Genomic DNA, 20,045 nt, shown 5'->3' on the forward strand with positions numbered 1-20,045 from the left:
TGCGGGGATACCTTTACCTTTTACCTTTTACTGATATTAATTAATTATTAGTATGTTCAGATTTCTTTAGATTCCAGTAACCGGCTCAGAAATCTAGTACAATTTTAATTTCATGGAACTCCAGTACCGACAAATATTGTCGATATTTGTCTCAGCTGCCAACATACCAGTTACAAAATCACTATTTGTCAGTATCGAAATTCGAAACGAAGTTGGCAAAAGAAAATTCAACCTGCAAACTAGAAAATCACCACAATCTACTAGCATATGTAGTAATGGGGGAAAAATGGTTAGGTTTCACCCTTGGGGTATGAAGTAAGCTGACCCGGACTATATATCGAAGTGATGGCTGTAAACAGAGGGTGGGGATATGATGCCATGGTTACGCTTGAGTGGAGACAGGGGCATGTGTCGCGACACAGCTTTTGCTGATCACTGCAGTAGTGCGAGATCTGTGATAGATCTCTAATCCCCTTATGTCCCATACACTTACCGGGATAGCAGGGTCTGTCCATGCAGGTGAGGCCGGGCTTGCAGTTGCGGCCGTCGCCTACGTAGCCTCTTGGGCATTGGCCGCAGCGGGGCCCTTCAGCCGTGTCCTGGCACTGGGCTCCCGGAAAGCAGGGCGATGGATTGCTGGTGCATGTTATTCTGGGTGGGGCTGCTGTACACACAATAACAGGCACCGTGAGAATGGGACGCGCGCGCGGTGTGGTTCGTTATACTGGGTGTTCATTTCAAAGTGTGTCATGACGTCACTGTTGTGAGTCAGCGATTTTAAGCGAGTTTCAGCTTTTATGTCAGAGAAGTTGCCTATTAATCAAGGCGTTCAATCTGAACTTGAGAACGTGTACGGTATAACTTGAACGTCGTAGCAACAGATGGCGGTCTGTACGGTCTGTGTGCTACCATAACCTCTTTCGAACTGTGTTTTGTGCGGCCAAGTCGTACGCAGGGTATTTGTTATCGGTTGCGTACGGAAACATTCTACAACACAAATCAAATGCTCTGTGTCCATGTTGACCGTCCAAGTTAATGTCAACAAATACGTAAGAAATCGTCTTAACCCTCTCCCCATATCCTGACAGTAAGAAAAAAAAACCCACCTCAGTACATGTTTCCAAACAGTTCACATTCCTGCCACTACCGGCGTTACCGTACATATCAGCAAGTACTCTTCAGAATGAACGCCGTACTTGGTAGGCAACTTCTCTTACACATAGGTAATACGCCTCCGCGGAAGTGTAGGAAGATTGAATTCTCTAGGCTCATCGACTAGCCATATGATGGCATACAGCGAGCCATGACACACTTTGAACTGAACACCCAGTAGTTGTCGGAATTCACGTGGTTGCTTACCTTGTGCGCATAAGTCACATTGCTCCAGCAACTCCCGCAAGTGGTGGATCTCTGTCCGCTGCAAATAATACGTAAATACAATCACAATAATATACTCATCGTCAGTTACGAAGGCGGCCCGATTCAGAACGGTTCTGCGCATACACAGGCATGTGACTCAGCGAACCGGTATGATTTAGTCAGTGAAGGTACGGTCACACGTCGCTACTTTTGGAGCGATGCAGTACAAAAAACTGCGCAACTCTCGTACTGCGACGTGTGAACAACGGTGCAACCCGAAAAGTAGCGGCTGCCGAACCTGCTGCCCGCTACTTTTCCATGCTGCGCGCAGCTTAAAAGTAGCGACGTGTGAACAGGGTTCTCAGGCTTGCAGCCGCAGCATTTTTGATATCGGTTTTGTTGAAACTTTTGCTGCGGTTGCGATCAGTGTTGCCACCCAAATGTGCCAATGATACTTTTAAATTGTTTGGATGTATTTTAATGTTAGATGTGATGAAAATAAATTATTTGTAACAGTTATTAAATGCACAACACAATCTGAGCATATTTGCTGACGATATAATTCACTTTTTAAATTTTCTGTAGCGTAGTTTCAAACAGGAGGGTTGCCAACATTGATTACGTGAATATGCTGTTGGTTATCATTTAAGTATATAGGCGTTTTTAAAAGCTTTATAGTAAAAATAATGCCAATTTCTGATTACTAGTTAGGACAGAAAAGCAAATAATATATAAGTAAGCTTTCGCATGAGTTTATTAATAATGCGAACATAACCACAAAATGTACTGTATATTGAGAAGTCAACACGGAGATGGAAACCTGTAGCATGACTGCGGCTGCAAAAGTAGCTCCTTGTGTGTGAACAGACTCGCAACCTCCAGTTGCAACTTTTGCTGCACTCGGGTTGCGCAGCATGAAAAGTAGCGTGCAGCGCGCTACTTTTGGCTTAGGTGTGAACACGACACGCAACTTTTGCAGCTGCAGTACAAAAGTTGCGCAGCAAAAGTAGCGACGTGTGACCGTACCTTTACAGGGTATTGAAACAGAATAGAAGCCCGATATAGCGCTGTTCGATATACCGCGGATTTGGAAATAACGCTGTGAAAAATATCACTTATCACTGAAAATATTAATTTATTGTAGAGATTCAGTGAATTAGCATAGAACGATCCTGAATTAAAATGTTTCACTAACCCTATCTCGAGTTGAGAAGGAGTTCCGTGTCATTTCCAGGCCCATATTGCTGTAATTCCATTATTCTGAATAGTTTTGTAAACTACATGGAATTCTTAATGGTTAAAAACTAATTAAATATAAAGGGTGATCCGTTTGGGTATGGACAAAATAAAAACATTTACTGCTGAACTTTATTTGTTGAAACTTTGTGCATACAACACTGAAAGATGGGAGATTCCTCAAAGCTCCTCCGTTCGTAAGTGCTCGATTACACTGGCCTCTAGCGTTTGAAAGTGGAATTATACGCTAACGGAGCACATGCGCGCAGAGAAACAGACCAGGGAAATTCGTTCAGTGTCCATTCTTTATAATTCCTATTCGCTGATTACACTCGTAATTAATGATTGTAATGGAGGAATTGGGATGTTACAGGGGAACCGGAGTATCCGGAGAAAACCCTGTGTTGTAAATTCAGGGAAGAGTGGGGTTTGAATCCGCACCCCCTCTCACTTATGAACAAGGCGCTCTAGAACTGATACACCGTGGCGGTTGCAAATAAAATATACGAAGACGTGGGATGAACTCCCTGAGAGAATGGGTAGTCATCGCCTTCGTAAGGCAGTTTTTTAGAGTATCAGAAGAAAGACATTTTGGAAAATTAAGGATGTGATGGAATATAGTTCCGGAAGAGTTATGTAGTTTAAATAATAAAGAAGAAGATGATAATTGTTATTAGAATTGAATTACATTAGTTGTAAGATATTAATTTGAGGTTTTCAGTACTCACCTGGACGCTAACTTCTTCTTTGAGTTTCTTTAGTGCAACAATGAGCTCATTGAGTGTTTTTATCACCAGATTATCTGAGGAAATGAAGCTAGACTTTATAAAATGTTCACTGCAATAGGAGAAGCTACAATAATCATTTACACACAATCCAATAATTTTAATTTTATAAACTGAATAATTAGTAGAAAATATTTTATTGTTGTTCTAGCAAACAACAAATAATTTTTTTAATGAACTCACCTCTTTCGTCACAGTCATGGATAATTGGAATATCACCTGGAACAAAAAATTGATTTTTACACAAAACAAGAAACAGTGTTGCCAACTCATTTGATTTCCGGCTGCTTCTGGCTGGAAAATATCATTGTTAGCTTACAGCCGAAAATCTGGCAGATGGCAGATGTTTTTACATTGCTTAATTGATCACATTATTTCTCTCTCTCTCTCTCTCTCTCTCTCTCTCTGTACCTTAGTTTAACCTCTCCCTTTTAGGTTCATTTACACGACCCACGCCACACGGGCCTTACAGGGCCGCGACCTGTCGGGAGAGGAATTAAGCTATTGGATCACATACATACTTTTTTGACCACACAAGGACATGGAGGGCCTCCCCGGATGAGGGATCAGTTCAATGCCAGGGCCACCTCCGATACAACACAAACATTTAAGACAGTACACAGCATTCACTCACACATATGAAAGGATTAAGGGAAGGATCGCCGTCCATGGCCGGACTTTCAAGAGGTACAACCCCGGCATTTTCCTGGAAATAACTGAGGAAACCATGAAAAACCTCAGTTAGGATTGCCGGCCCCTGGGATCGAACCCCGGACCTCCCGAATGCAAGGCCAGTCCTCTACCACGCCGCTAGCCCGCTCGGTTCACATTATTTTAAACAGTGAAATTATTAATTGGCTACATAATTTAACTAGTATATTGAAATTACACACCCTTAAAGGAAATCAGATTTTAAATGTAAAGTGAATCGAAAACTTTTTTCTTACATTTTTAACTGTGTCCTGATTGTACCTATTCAGTGTAAAATATTACCATGGTAACTAAAAGTTAACGGTTTTGTGCAAAGAAAGAATCACGTGAAACGACAGCAAATAAATTGCAGCAGTTTTTATTTTTAGTGGACGCATGGTGTAACAATTGGAAAGTTAAAATTAACCATCAAATGTTATCAAGTTTACTTACGAAAGAAAAACTGAAAATCAATCGATCAATCTACAGAGTGAAGAGATATCACATGTTGAGTCATTGCACGTATTATAAGAAACCTAGTGAAGCCACTCCGACATAAACTGCATCAAGTTATGGGGGTCTGTATCAAAGTCTCAAATCGGAAGAATTCAAATGATACAAATTCCATTTTTTTTTATAAAACAAAAATATTTCTAGCCACTACCGTAAGAGCCAGGCTCGTGTACGGTGTGATCTTAGTCAATAATATAACATAAAATTTACAAGGACAGTTTACTAAATACAGGATACAGGATCAAGTCCTTCCATTCATCGCGGATGCACCCTGATACGTCCGCAGTGACACCTGTACAGGAACAACGAGCCTACTGTTAAATCAACCCACCCTGCGCAGCTCCTACATACGACCAGTGTTGCCAACTCAAAATTCCATTTACCGCTGCACAAGCTTAAGAAACCCTCTAAACTGTAGTTAAAAAACTCCAGATTTTTATTAACACATCATTTCCAAATTTGAAATATAAACAATACAGTTTTAGGAACTGGAGAATTTTATAATTTATAAATATAGACGAAATTATGGAAAGTGTGCAACATTTTGTAGGCCCCATGCATGGTATGCAAAATCATCTTCATCCTGGTACAGTTTCACGCGGGATATTTCTTCAAAACTGAATGAAGTACATACATAGATCAAGAATATACTGGACACTTCGGAAATAATCACATTCACAATCACAACAGTCGATTCGAAACCTGATTTCACACTGAGCAGGCACGTTCTGCCAACAATGAGTCTGGTTTTAAGTTTTAAGAATGTCTGTGTTACATCAAATATAATGCTGAATGATAAATTAAATAATATATCTTATAAGTTATCATAAAGGAAAATAATAATTCAGCTCATTATCTGTTCTTTATGATTAAATACATGAATTAATTTACAAAAACAATGCATGCATTAGATTGAGTTTAATGAATGCGGCACACCTCATGTGTACAGCAACAATGGATGAAGCAGGAAATGGACGTGGTTGAACTAAATCGAGTTATCATAAAACGTTGATATTTTATACTATCACAATAACAAAGTGTAATAATACCATACTAAACTCTGGTTAATGATTAACTAACATTGTTATCCGCAAGTACACATAAAAACAATTATAGACTAACATCTTTACAGAAAAAGAACTTAAAAATATCATCTCCTTCTGCCGGAATCATAAAAAACGCCAAATAAATAGCTAGCCGCTGACGGTAAAATTCTGTAGCTGACCATAGTCCTGAAAACACCAGATTTAGCTACAAAACCGCTGACTTGGCAACACTGCATACGACTTCATCGCTCATTGATTAATCATTCAAACGACCTGCTTAATACCATTCTTGGTCAACTTCCATCGCCTCGTCAATTACGAAAATTCTAAAGAAAAATATATACCGAGAGCATTATGTAAAGTTTAACAATACATTTTCCTTGCCTATTGTCAGGGGACAGTCATAACCTGCAACCTGTATACATATTTATTGTATATTTTTATATGACAGTATTAATAACTTTAGCAGAAATTGTATTACACAACATTGTATGATTACATTTTCTTTAATGAAAAGAAAAACTGTATAAAGGTGACAAACCTCGGCGAATTATGTTGATCTCATTTGTGGTCACTGCTGGCTCGATAGCTTGCATCTGCATCTGAGTAGTAGGGCAATTGTTGCGATTTAGGACGTTGTTGAGGCTTCCTGAGTCCACTTCCAGTTCATAGCGCCGTTCCCGGAACTGCGGTTAAAAACAAATTTATTCAATAATTAATACGAATTAGTCACTGCCTGCCAGCCAGATTTGCATAATACACGTCACTATTCTTAAGTAGAAAACCACAATTCAAGTTACACAGAATTTATATGCTCTCAATATTGGGTTTCTGACGTCTTGTCAGCCCGCTTGAGGTATGTGGATCTAAAGAGGAAAGTTTGAGCCGATGTATAGTACGTTCCTGAGTAGCTCAGTCGGTAGAGCGTTGGCGCGCTCAGCCAATGATCCCGGGTTCAATACCCGGCCCCGGAACAATTTTTTCCTTGTAATTATTCAAATCAGCATCAGCTTCACACGGAGCTATATCAAAGCCAGATTTGAATAATAATAATAATAATAATAATAATAATAATAATAATAATAATAATAATAATGTTTAATGGTTAATGCTGTGCCCTCATTTACCTAGTCGGAACACATCAACGCCTCGAAACCTAGCGCATACAAGAAGATCGTGATTTATGTATGTTTTGGTTAGTCACTGAAGTGGAAAAGACAGCAACCGTTACTCCTTGGGCAAGCTAACACGGTCCTGCAGTCTGTTTCTATTATCCAGTCGTCGCCTGTTCTATAATGACTTGTTACACACAATGTGAAACTTTATCCAAGGAGAGCTGACTAACTAGGGGCACCGCCCTCGTGCCTACTTTATGTTGTAGAGGTGCGAGAGCTGTCAGTAGGACTTTTTAGCACGTGGGTGGGGCCAACAATGGGAAGAGGAAGAGACTTATGCAAGTATCTACAGGGTGGTTATCGTGCTGAGATCCTACGTAAATGATCGGTTTTAGGGTATAATTTTACTCTGTATCCGGGGCGTCATTAAGTGATTTACAGCCTTTGCTTGGTAAAGTTAGGCTAGTGTTACCAGACAATGAAACTACTTCCGAATCTTAAGAATTGTAAGCACTGTCATTAATATTCAAAGATAAACCACACATGTTGGGCCAATTATACAGTGTTAATAGATTTGATAAGAAACGTAAAAAATATATATTACAGTTATATGAACACTAATAAATATAATATAATTATTAAAAAATTAGTAAAAGTCAGCAACAACGCGGTTCGATCACCTGAACCAGTCGTCGTGGTAAAGTCACTGAGGATGGAGAAGCATGTCCGAAACATGTCTGACTTTTACTAATTTTTTAATAAACATTTTATATTTATTAGTGTTCATATAATTGTAATATATATTTTTTTACGTTTCTTATACTGTCATTATCACAACTTCTTATTTATTACAAATTTATAGCGATATAGTACGGATACATCTATGCAAATTGCTAGTACTGTATTCTATAATTAATTCAGGGAACATCTCCCTGTATAGCAGGTACCACGACTCACACCCCTCCCATAACTCAGTGCTAGAACGAATCTTTATCATTCTGCGATCTCTGGTTGGATTCCCGGCGTTGACTGGAGTGATGCAGACAATGTCTCATAAGTAATGCGGATTTTGGAGCAAAATTTTATTTGGTGTGTGTTGTGACAAGAAATTAATGAAATCTTCAAAGTAAAGGCCATTAGATTCTATGGTCTTGAGACACCTTTCAGCGAGGTTGTTATCCCGCGAAGGTACCATTTTCTGGTTTTTGATGGCGAAGGATTCGATGGTACCCATTTCAACGGAAGTTTTGGAAATTTCTTCCACGTAGGAAATAGGCCATAGACAGAAACAGATTTTAATGTGAAGACACAAGATCAAGGGTATATTATATAGGGTGTGATAACAGTTAGATTCCTCCAAATTCTTGGGTTTTTTCCGTAGTTGTTCGACCGGCACGGGCTCTCGCATTGTCCTGTTGCAAGAGAATTCTATTTCGATTAATTAATGCCAGACACTCTCTCTAAAACTTCATGAATTCATTCTAGCTGTTGAGAATAAAGATTCGCATCGCATCAACTGCACGGCCGTTTGAAACAAACTCCCAGTGAATCACACCTTAAACATTCCACCAGACATAATATAACGTTGCCTTGTGGCAGAACTGATTTTGTTTAGCGACAACTTTGGTAGGCTGACTGGGATCGGGCCACTGTTTTGAGGTGTCAGGGCTGCGGTAATATACCCATTTTTCATCAAATGTGACAATTCTCCTGATAAATCTACCATCCATAGGATTAGCGATAGCTGACGACAGATATCCACCCTGCGTTGAGTCTGTTTAGGTGTCAATCCATGAGATACATATCTACAACTTCTGTATGATTTTCTAAACGTCTTAATGCAACGATGTATTGTATATTTTGAAGCATCAAGTTCTTCTGATAACCTACGAGTGCGTGTATTCTCAACATTTCATACCTTAGGTCTTACAGGACGTTGTAAATTTTTAATGTCTCTTTCTCCACTATTTTTATAACGCTGGAACCATCGTTGTAATACACGCTCACTAACGACACCTTCACTTTCGACTTCGCACATTCTTCGAGCCGCGGTAGCAGCTTTATTATCTTGTTCCTAATAGTGCTTTAGAAGATTCTGATCTCAAACTTTATCACCTCCATTTTATATGTTTCGTATTAACAATTGACGACTGTGATATGCTCACAATATACAATAGTAACCATAGCTTCCCAAAATTACATTGTCCAACTAAAGAAAATAATTAAAATCTTACAAAACACCAAACTTAAAGAAACGACATTACAAAGACGATATGACACTTGTGATGGACAAGATCGAAGGGTGAAGGTTTTACCCTGGGTTTTACCGTTCTTACAGAATTACAAATTTCATTCAAAGTAAGGTGTACATATGTACAAATTTCGGTAATGCCGAGTGGTGATGACAGCCAGTTAATACTGCTACCACAGTCTAGTATATACAGTCACGAAGCTTGAGTTGTTGGGGGTACTAGGAACAATAGACTGTGCCGGTACTATTTCGCATTGTTTGTGATGAGGCGATACTAGCGAACCTAGTGGTTAGCAACTATCTATGGATGCATATTCCCTACGTATTGAGCTTCGTGACTGTATATACTAGACTGTGCTGCTACTCTGTGCAACGTTCACGACTATGCCTCTCCGTGGCTGACGGAGACACTCAATGCGCGTTAAGGCCCATTCACAATGAAAATTAAACATAACCGTAACATAAACACAGAAGTTTGCGCCCAGGTTACCAAATGATTCACATAAGCATTGACATAAACATTGCCATTAGACGTTAATATGAAAGTTTGCAAACTCCAAACTTCCATGCTTATGCTTACGTGATTTGCAAACAGTACACAATCGTGGAGCGCTGAAATGACGTCGTTGTTATGTTTCCATGGTTACCCAGTATCTTTGCGGTTATGTTTATTTCCCATCGTGAATGATCTTGATTTTGCCTTAACGTTTACATTTTTAAGTTAACGCTTACGTTTTCATTTTTAAGTTAACGCTTACGTTATGTTTAATTTTAATACCCTCTCATTTCTGTAGTACGGTATGTTTACGATGATGGACGAGGAACGCCATATTTTTCCCTGCGGAGGCCTGAATATCGATCTCAAGTTAAGAGATTTTCGCCGTGTGTGTGCTTATTATCAGGCCTAAAAGACTAAATATGGTGCATAATTAAAACCCTTAATGGTCGTAACTGCTCAGTAAGATGACTCTTGGTGTGTGATGTGATAGAAAAACCACTGAAGTTTAAAGGAACTGTGATATGTTAATTAAGACATTCTATATAGGACACTTAAAATTGCAGATAAATATTATGCATTCGTGCTTTCTGGGCATATGAACTAAAAAAGACCACTATGATCGGTATGTCATATGTTTCTGACGTCACCGCCACTGACGCATAATTCCGGTAGATGTCTACTAAACTTGTCAACATCAACACTTAACCATCATGGCAGTTGGAAGGAAGAAAAAAATTCACACTTGTGTAATGACTAATGAGCAAGGCACAAGAAATTAACTCTGAAGTATCGGTTGGAAAATCCTTTACACTCGGCAGTCTTGGAAACGTCTCATAAAAATGAGAGTTTGATCTGCATGGGCAACAAATGACGCGACCACATGGCACACTGATGAATATCTAATATTTCTTAAAGGATCAATAACATGCGCCGTACCTAGAGTTGTAAAACTGCGGTAGACTACCATAGAATACGAAATGGCAATGTAGAACAATGGTAGGCTATTCAACTTTTTTTTTCTCCCCGTACCTGTACAGACACTTTCTACTCAAGCTTGTAGTTGCTCAGTTTCTTATTTATTGGTTACTTAATTACCCATTTACTTATTTGTTTATTAATTCATTTATTTATTCGTTTATTTATTTACTTAGTTATTTATTTACTTAGTTACTTATTATTTATTAAATTTATTTACTTATTTATTTGATTTATTTACTTATTTATTTACTTAGTTATTTATTATTATTTATTTATTTTATTTATTTATTTATTTATTTATTATTTTTTATTCATACATTCGTTAATTCATTCAGTCATTCATTCATTTGTTTATTTGTGTGTTCATTATCGAATAATAGTGTACCGTAATATTAATGTTACTGTTAGACACCTTGACAACGTTTAAACGTAAAAATGCTTGAATTCTTTTGACAAATTAAGGCTCATTCACAATGAAAATTAAACATAACGTAAGCGTTAACTTAAGAATATAAACGTTACGGTAAACTCAAGAAGTCATACCATCATTCACGATGGGAACATAAACATAACAGCAAACATACTTGGTAGCCATGGAAACATAACAACGACGCCATTTCCTCATATTCTGTCGTATACTTCAGCGCTCCACGATTGTGTTCTGTTTGCAAATCACGTAAGCATAAGCATGAAAGTTTGGAGTTTGCAAACTTTCATGTTAACGTCTTACGGTAATGTTTATGTCAATGCTTATGTGAATCATTGTGAATGATCCCATTTGGTAACCTGGGCGCAAACTTCTGTGTTTATGTTACGGTTATGTTTAATTTTCATTGTGAATGGGCCTTTACTGTTTTCCATAGATTCACTCATTTCTTCAGAAAAGAACCGTAACATAGTTGAGAAAAAATCGCATATCTTTATTAGTAGTCATGGAAGCAGAAAACGTTAACAATGGGCGATTTGTGCAATACACGCGATCAATTTTTACCATCATTCATTCATAATGTTCTGCCTAACAGCGGGTCTTTCACTGCAAACCCAGTTTTCTCCAATCTTTCCTATTTGCTGCCTTTCTCTTTGTCTCCGCATATGATCCACATATTTTTTTTATTACATGCTAGGCCTATAATTTTAACATACTATTTTTGCCGAGTTTTAACAAATTTGATGCACGTTTCTAAAATAATATTACTTTCCTTGTGGTTTTATAAAATACGTCCTTCGGCTCGTGCCAATAATTCAACTATTCATAAAGAAAAGCTCCGCTTTAGATGCTACTTGCACAACAAATTATTTCGACATACAACGAAAATAGAAATAGAAAATATAAACGGGAAATGAACCATGCATGAAGAATGTTGAATATGCTTCATGTTATTTAATTTTAGCGCCTTGGTGGTTCGGCAACTACTCTTACTTTCTTGTGAAGATTGTCGCAAACACGGAGTCTTTCCAAGAAGACATCAGTTAAGTAGAAACAATGTTACTGGGAATGTGCGATAGAAAACAAAACACAAAGGAAAGGAAGCAGTTACGTGAACATCAGATTGAGGTCATGCAAGAATAATTTGTCTCCACAGTAAACAAATTAACATAGAATGCTGCAGATTGTACACACACAATGTTCAGTGTAATTTTACTGCCATTTATGATTCACCTGATGGATTTATGTGATTTTTTAATCAATCATCACTTATTTTACAATGAAACTAATTGCCAGATGAGATGAAACCTCTGCACTAGCTTTATTCAACGCTCTCTTCATTAGCTGCGTCCCAATTATCATACATATTCACTGCAAAACCTTTTGATAATTGCACAAACTTATGACCGTAATTTACGTCATAACAGACAAAGCTGAGAGTAGAATATTTTCTGTACTGCGTTTAACAACAAAAATGCATACTAGTAGACTATTATTATTATTATTATTATTATTATTATTATCATCATTACTATTAATATTTTTATTTTTTTTTCACTTTATTTGTTGTATTCTATAGATCCTATACTAGCATTGTAGCTTTGAGATGAGGAGCGAGTCAAAAGTTATGCAAAGCAAGCAGATTAATTCAATTTAAAAGCAAAAACAAATTATCAGTTGAGTGCAAAGTATGAGTATGAAGGTATTTTGTTAATTATATTCTGAATATTTTATCTTGGCCTTTTAAAGCTTAAGGTGTTATGGTCTCATATTTAATACTACCTAACAGACAATTCCTGTATTTCGTTAGGTAATAGACGCAGTGCACATAGCAGGGAAATAAAACTGAAAATAGTAATGCGAATACTTTCCTTGCCATAAATGAGGGTGGTAGTGTTCAGAAGTGAGTCAAACACACACAAACACACACACGTTCAGTGTGAGCCACCCTGGTAACACATCAAGCTTGCAGTTGAGTTCCTTCCCTACACGTTCAAGCGATTGATGCGTTGGTCGCTCGTAGATCAAGCATGGTCTGTAGTAGGGGTAACACGTAGACTCTATTTTCAACATACCCCTCATAAAAAGGGATGTCAGGTCTGGAGAACGTGGAGGTCAACAAGAAAGTTCACGGTCGTTGCAAACAGCACGCCCAATCCACCTATTTGGTGATCAGTTGTTCAGCGCAGAATCATCCACATAGTCGACTTCGGTATTTGCAGCTCCCTGCTGGCTCTGATGGCAGATTTTCGTCGACTATGTGAGAAACATTCACGGACACGTTCAACTGTTTCCTCGCTTACTGGCGGGTTCCGGTTGATTTTATGTTACATATGCATTCCCGTGCCCTAAAATTGGGGTACCACTTGCGAATTGTAGGCCCCCCAGGTGGTTCTGCACCAAACCTTATTGGGATAGTCGTTGAACACTAATAACTGATTGTTTAACATGGATACAGAAAGTTTTTCTGTCCTCCATAGAAGTCACTTTGTCTCAACAATGAAAAAAATAATGTTATGCAGTAGTTTTACCATATGTGATGTACTAAAACAAAACTTTCTGAGTTTCTCTTTGTATCGGTATGAATTTTAAATATATGAGTTTCATTAAACATGTGGTACATGTGTTTGAAACAGGAGAGGTTTTTTTAGGGAGTCCTGTATTTACATAACTCATACAGTATACAGAAAATGGAAATATGTTTAAAACCACTTTAATGAGATTCTTCCTTTGAAAGTTAGTCTCAAAAGTCTAATGCACAGATGGTACTAGACTATACTTAAGGTAAGGTTCCAGAAGACATCCGAATATTGTTGATCTTAACCTAGACTTACATCTGAAGTCTGATTAGTGAACTATATTATTAGTCAACGATGTATAGTTACATGGAGGAGGGAAGGAACTGGCCATCCTACTCCATTATATCCTGCTCAGTTGCTTCATGAGTGATACCTTCTTGGTGTTAGTTATGAGGTCCAACCACAGTCACGAAGCTCAATACGTAGCAAATATGCATCCTTAGATAGTTGCTAACCACTAGGATCGCTACTATCGCCTCATTACAGACAATGCGAAATAGTACCTGCACAGTCTATTGTTCCTAGCACCCTCACAACTCAAGCTTCGTCACCGTATATACTAGACTGTGGTCCCAGCCAGTCTTGGAACTGCTAACTAAACACATACATTAACATAGACTGTAATTGCCTATAGTCTGAGTCTTGATTCAATCTGCACCCATTCAAACATCCGGAGTCAGAATGTAATGGCTAAGAACAATTTTAGAAAGTCTAAAGAGAAAAAGAAAAATACAGCCTGTTAATATCAGGCAAATTATCGGACCTCCCATATTTCCGTGCAAGATGTAATTTACATGCGTAATATGAATTCATTCATCAATCGCGCGAAGGTAATTTCGTACTTTGAGAAGTGTGGGTTGGTTGCCTACGACGTGGCCAACTGCGACCGAGTTGATGACCAAGGCAAGGCCACATTGGCGACAGTCCTGCCCACCTGCACGGGATCTGGGAAGCCACGGGCAGATGGCGTTGGCGGGACGCCATATAAGGTCCTTCAGGAGGCCGTGGAAACCCACGCCCTATCCAGATCCCCTGCATACGATCGCGTCGCAAACAAATGACGTGCGATAATGTTGTTTACAGGGTAACTTAGCACAGGAAAACGTTTCTGGTCTTAGGGGTCTTAGGGAAGGTACACAAGCAATGCAATTTCAAGAAAAATTATGTTTAATAACATGCGTGGGACGATAAAGAGAACTCTAAAGAAAAACGTTGAACAGGAACATAATAAGTGGTGCAAAACAACGCCGGCGAATGGTTGTGTGTATAAAAATGAAGGATATTGATAAGTGGACTGTGAAAAGAGGAGATGGAAAAGGTTACAAACCAGTGAAATTATATTAGAAAGCGCAGGTGGAAAAACGAAGTGAAAAATCAAATTAATTTAATAGAAATAAAAGACCTAATAATGGAGGGAAGATTTTCTGGACCACAACATACACACAATAAAATGTGAACCGCGTGATCGAAATACTGTTGGAAAAGGTGGATGGAACAACAAGGAAATTCAGTGGACTGAAATACTGTTGGTAAAATGTATATCACAGTCCATTAAATTCATATGATAACGAAGACGTCTTCCTCGATGGTCTAGTGGTTGCCGTTGAACATTCGACGTTCGCCTGTCCAAACTCGGTCGATGACAATGGATTTTAAAGGGATATAAAATCTTTGGCGTTCCTTCCTCCAGAAACGAAACAATGTAGGTTCCGTGTCGTAGATTTACGGCACGTAAAAGAGTACTGTCTCCGACAGGGATTCCGAGCAATATCTTACGGCCATTTTTCGCCCACGTTGAATTTATACGCTTAATAACTTCTGAAATTAAATCGTCGTTAAATGAATTACTACTATTACTACTACTACTACTACTACTACTACTACTACTACTACATACCACTACCACTACTGCTACCACCACCACCACCACTACCACTGCAATCAAGACATCAAAAGAACAAGTTATTTAGGATTATGTGATCATGTTTTATAACCAGTTTTCGAAAATTAGTTTCTATAAATTTTGTTAATGACATGAAGTCCTTTACATTTATATAAAAAAAGCTAGTATGATGTATAGATGAGGAGGCGAGATCTGCCATGTGAGCTGTGCGAGAGGGAAAAGAATAAGCTATCAAAAAGAGGGTTTATTTCATGATGGTTAATATTATACGGATCTACCGAAACGTAAGTTCATCTCAGACTAAAACCTATCTCCACCCTCCATATCCATTGGTGATATGTCCACGGCATATGATAAGGTCACAGGAGAGCTCTTGCCTTCTCTGCTGTACTGACTTGCAATGTTACGTTACACCCCAGATCACATATAGATTGATCATTCCTGTGTTAAAATCGGTAACACTGTGAAGAGAACAACCGCCAGGATCGCCACCCGTCCGCCGTAAAGGAACACGAGATGGCAGTACAGTCGCTAATGCAATTCAAATGGGAGTTATGACGTGACTCCTTATGTAACAACTAGATGGCAGCATAGTAAACCTGACAAAAGTTGTTATCGTCAAAGCCTATAACGCAGAGCAATCTGGGTATATATGATCTAGGATTACACTGAAATCTGATTAACGGTAGTATTGGATTACTTCAACGATGAAATTACTAAATCAATTTTGTTATATCGTGTTTTTAAAAATGATCTTTTTTTGTACTCCAGAATTATAAACAGTCTTTATCTTTAGTGAAAATCGTGCATAATATGCCATACAGACACTATAATAAAATATTACCATACCAACTAAAACGTAATGACGGCATAACTTGTACAATTAAGTTAATATTATGAAACGATTTGCCGTGCAATGATATTTAATTAATAATTGTTGTCATAGTAACCCATTTCTTTATAGACCATGATATCAAACTACCCATGATTATAAATTTGATGTTATTTTTTCATTGTTTTATAATGCTGTCCTATAAAAAATAACCTATGAAACACGTTTATAATTTTATACAGTTATTGCATTCATCAGAATTAGGAAACTCGCATCGCTCATTTCCTAAACATTACCTCGTGCAATAAAGTATAACATTATCAACTTTCTTCATAATATACTATTAATTTATGTCATGTTTCAACCGTTTGGTGGAATGAACCACATCTAAAACATCCTGGAAATGTTTACTGATTCCGATTTCAGGGGCATAGGCTATAGGTAACTTACTTAAGCCACATATACTTGTACAGTATACTGTGTATATTATGTAATTCTCTACTTAACGATAATGGATATTCAAAGTAAATGACATGGTCGCATGGCGATAATAGAATACAACCATTATGTTCACTGCAAATTTCACAATGTCTGCCATGAATCGAACCGTGGTCTCTTTTGCTGAGGAACAGCTGCATATGCATTATAATTTTCGTATGGAGGATAACTTACGGCTATGCTATAATATATTTATACTCGTGTTATGTCGTTCCATGCGAGAATCAGTCTAAAATATGATGCCTAGCTGCGTGGCAACAGGATTGGACTGCGCCTACATATAAATTTGAAATTCAGAAGTGGGCCTTCAAGAGACAAATTAGCAGGTGCAGATCCGCAGAAACAATGAGTATATGGTTAGGAAGAGGTGATGAAATATGAGACATCACGAAAGAAGCTGGAGTTTGATTTCCGTCAGATCCTGTGAGATTTAAGATGAGAAAAGTAAAGAGGTTTTGAAATATCTTTTTCTAATATGTTTTTCCTAATACGCATATTTTACAGTTTTCCCATTATCTCTGTGCTGTCATCTCGTTGGCCTTTTGTAGCATCTTTAATTCATAGATATGTAGTAGCCCTGATCACATGTAACAGATTGGCCACGATATATGATTTTTTGGCAACAATAGACGACGTGATATGGCTGAACGGTCGTAAATCTGGACATGGCATCAGCGTTGTCAACCATGCTTTAAATTATCGCGTTATGCGATATTTTTAACCTTGATGCGATATCACTTGTAGGATAATGCGATAATTTTGTTTATGTAATTTTGGTAATGGAATATAATTTGAGTGCGCCAGCATTAAATTCTGGCGCGCTCAAATTATATCGTTTTTCTGTACGATAGAGTGAGAAAGGAATTCGTAGAGCTGGAATGGATTAATACTGGAGCTTGAAACTATTCTTACATCTAGCGATCGTTACGAAAAGTTCATTTTGGACAGTGGAGATCCTAGCGACCGTTCTCTTTTATATATTGCCACTTCATAACATGGGAAGTCCCGCGCCGTGGCGTCGTGGTCTAAGGCGTCCTGCCTAGGACGGTGTTACGGAATGCGCGCTGGTTCGACTGTTTCGAGTCCTCATGGTGAAAGAATTTTTTTATGAAATTTCGGCTAGTGTATGGGACCGGTGCCCACTTAGCATCGTGATGCGCTTGGGGAGCTACGATAGGAAGCGGAATCCGGTTACGAAATCCAGTTATAACGGCTGGAGGATCATCGTGCTAACCACACACATTCTGGTTGGATGATCGTCCACCTCTGCTTCCGCATGTGGACGTGAGACCAGCAGCTGGCTGGTCGGTCATGGTCCTTCATGGGCTGTCGTGCCTCGGATTATTATTTATTATTGTAACAGGAGAATGGCCAATTAGCGATGGTCTACCGTACCCCAGAAACCCATCCGAACTGAAGTCCGGGGTTTCCATTCCTCTATAGATCTCTGAGTGGTCTAGAACCCTCCTTCACCTTCTGACAAACCACAAGGAATACCCGCCAAGGTAGGCGGCCAATGCGACACCAGTCAAACACAAGTGTAGGCCTTGTTTTTCGAAATGGTGATGAAAATGGAAGAGGAATTGTGAAGGATGTTAGTGGAATGAAAAGCGGAAACGGGAGAACCCCGAGAAAAAGCCCCACAACTTTGGCTTTGTCGAATATGAATACAACTCCGTCATCGCTAGGATCTGAACTCGGCTCCGCTGTCGTCGTAAGCCAGTGCTCTGCCAATTGAGCTACCAAGGAGGTTAGTTCCTCGTCACAGATCGGTGCCTGTGACTGAAAATTGTTCGCAATGAATGAAGTACTGAATTGGGAGTTCTGCCGGCCGGCGAGTGGCTTCGTGGGCGGCCATGTTCATTGCCAAGGCAAGGCAGTTCCCTCGGTGTTGGTAGCCCACTCACTGAGGAGAAAATGGTCGGAACTACGTTTGTTGCAATTTTTATATTATTTTATTATCTGACGTCCGGCCATACCTTTTCATTAAAAAAAAAATATTATCACAGTTGTCAATTAAATGTATTTCAAAATACCTGAATGTATTTCTATATATCTATTAGTCTATCTACAGAGGAGGGCCGCTCGGGTGGGCCCATTGTTCTACCCGGAATGGAATGGTGAGCATGCCTTGAGCCCCCCGCACTACAGATCCCTCTCGGAAAAAACCTCATCCAAGTAACTTGTTCCAATCAGGATTTGAACCCGGTTCGCTCGTTTTGCGGTCAGATGTGCTAACCGTTACTCCACAGATGTGGAACCTGGATGTATTTGCTTCATCGTTATATTTTTTTGTACACATTTTTTTATTTCTCCCATTCCTCTTTTTTCTTTTCTTTCTTCTATCTATACTTTTCCCTTCTTTAATGTTGTAAGCAAGTTTTAATCCTGGTTGAGTGTAAGAGAAGGTCCTACGGCTCTAACTCTGACAGGTTAAATAAAGCCATTATTATTATTATTATTATTATTATTATTATTATTATTATTATTATTAATAATTTTGTTTTATTTCTTTCTCTCTTTCTTCACAGCTACCATTTCTTAACTTTTATTTATTGTTTTTTCTTCTTCCTTCTCTCACTTTGTCCTTTTACATTAATTTATGTCACTCACTCACTCACTCACTCACTCACTCACTCACTCACTCACTCACTCACTCACTCACTCACTCACTCACACACTCACTCACTCTTTTCTTATTTAACCTTGTGGGAATCAATATGTAATGAGGTCTTCACTATAGGCTGACCAGACGTCCCCGATTTCCGGGGACAGTCCCCATTTTGAGTTGCTGTTCCCGGAGAGCAATTGTGCCCTTTTTGCCCCCGGAAATTAATTTTGTCCCCAGAAATTTCGATTTTGTTTGAAGGACATTTTACACATGAATATTTAAGTATCATGATGAAACTGCTGTGGTTCATGCACATTTCTGAACGGTTCTCAGTATGAAGCAGAAGAATCAGCAAGCACAGTAGAAGATATCTGCACCCTCTGAGAAGAACATACGATATACTATTTTTGTCTTCATTCGCGTTGAGCGGAAACGTTAGAACTGCCGCAGCGTCCATTTTTAAGTAGTTAAAAAAAAAGAAAAGTTTTGTGACAAACCAACAGGTGAAAATTGGTGTGATGTTTTTCAACATTAAAAAAAAAAAATTCTATTCCATTTGAAAATCTTCTCAAAATAGTGTCATTAATCATGTGTTTTTCAGTCAGTAATTCGTCAGTTGAAAGACTTTCCTCCACAATGAACTCAATCTGTACTGATGAAAAGTCAAGAATGAGAATTGAAACAGCTTTGTTACAAGTGAAAACAAACTTTCATTTTTTCAGA

At 38.5% G+C, this 20,045-nt stretch overlaps 1 protein-coding gene across 1 annotated transcript in view; it reads right to left on the reverse strand.

Annotated features, from left to right (window-relative positions):
* Window positions 1-20,045, reverse strand: part of Tsp (Thrombospondin) — a 123,574-nt gene that overhangs the window by 30,646 nt on the left and 72,883 nt on the right. Inside the window, exons 4-8 of the mRNA XM_069815963.1 lie at window positions 6,171-6,315; window positions 3,564-3,599; window positions 3,324-3,397; window positions 1,360-1,417; window positions 494-664 (exon numbers count right to left, since the gene is read on the reverse strand). Of these exons, the coding sequence (XP_069672064.1) occupies window positions 494-664; window positions 1,360-1,417; window positions 3,324-3,397; window positions 3,564-3,599; window positions 6,171-6,315 (484 nt within the window). The remainder of the gene's footprint in view (window positions 1-493; window positions 665-1,359; window positions 1,418-3,323; window positions 3,398-3,563; window positions 3,600-6,170; window positions 6,316-20,045) is intronic.

Source organism: Periplaneta americana, chromosome 17 (assembly GCF_040183065.1).
Source record: "Periplaneta americana isolate PAMFEO1 chromosome 17, P.americana_PAMFEO1_priV1, whole genome shotgun sequence".
In the NCBI taxonomy this organism is placed as follows: domain Eukaryota; kingdom Metazoa; phylum Arthropoda; class Insecta; order Blattodea; family Blattidae; genus Periplaneta; species Periplaneta americana.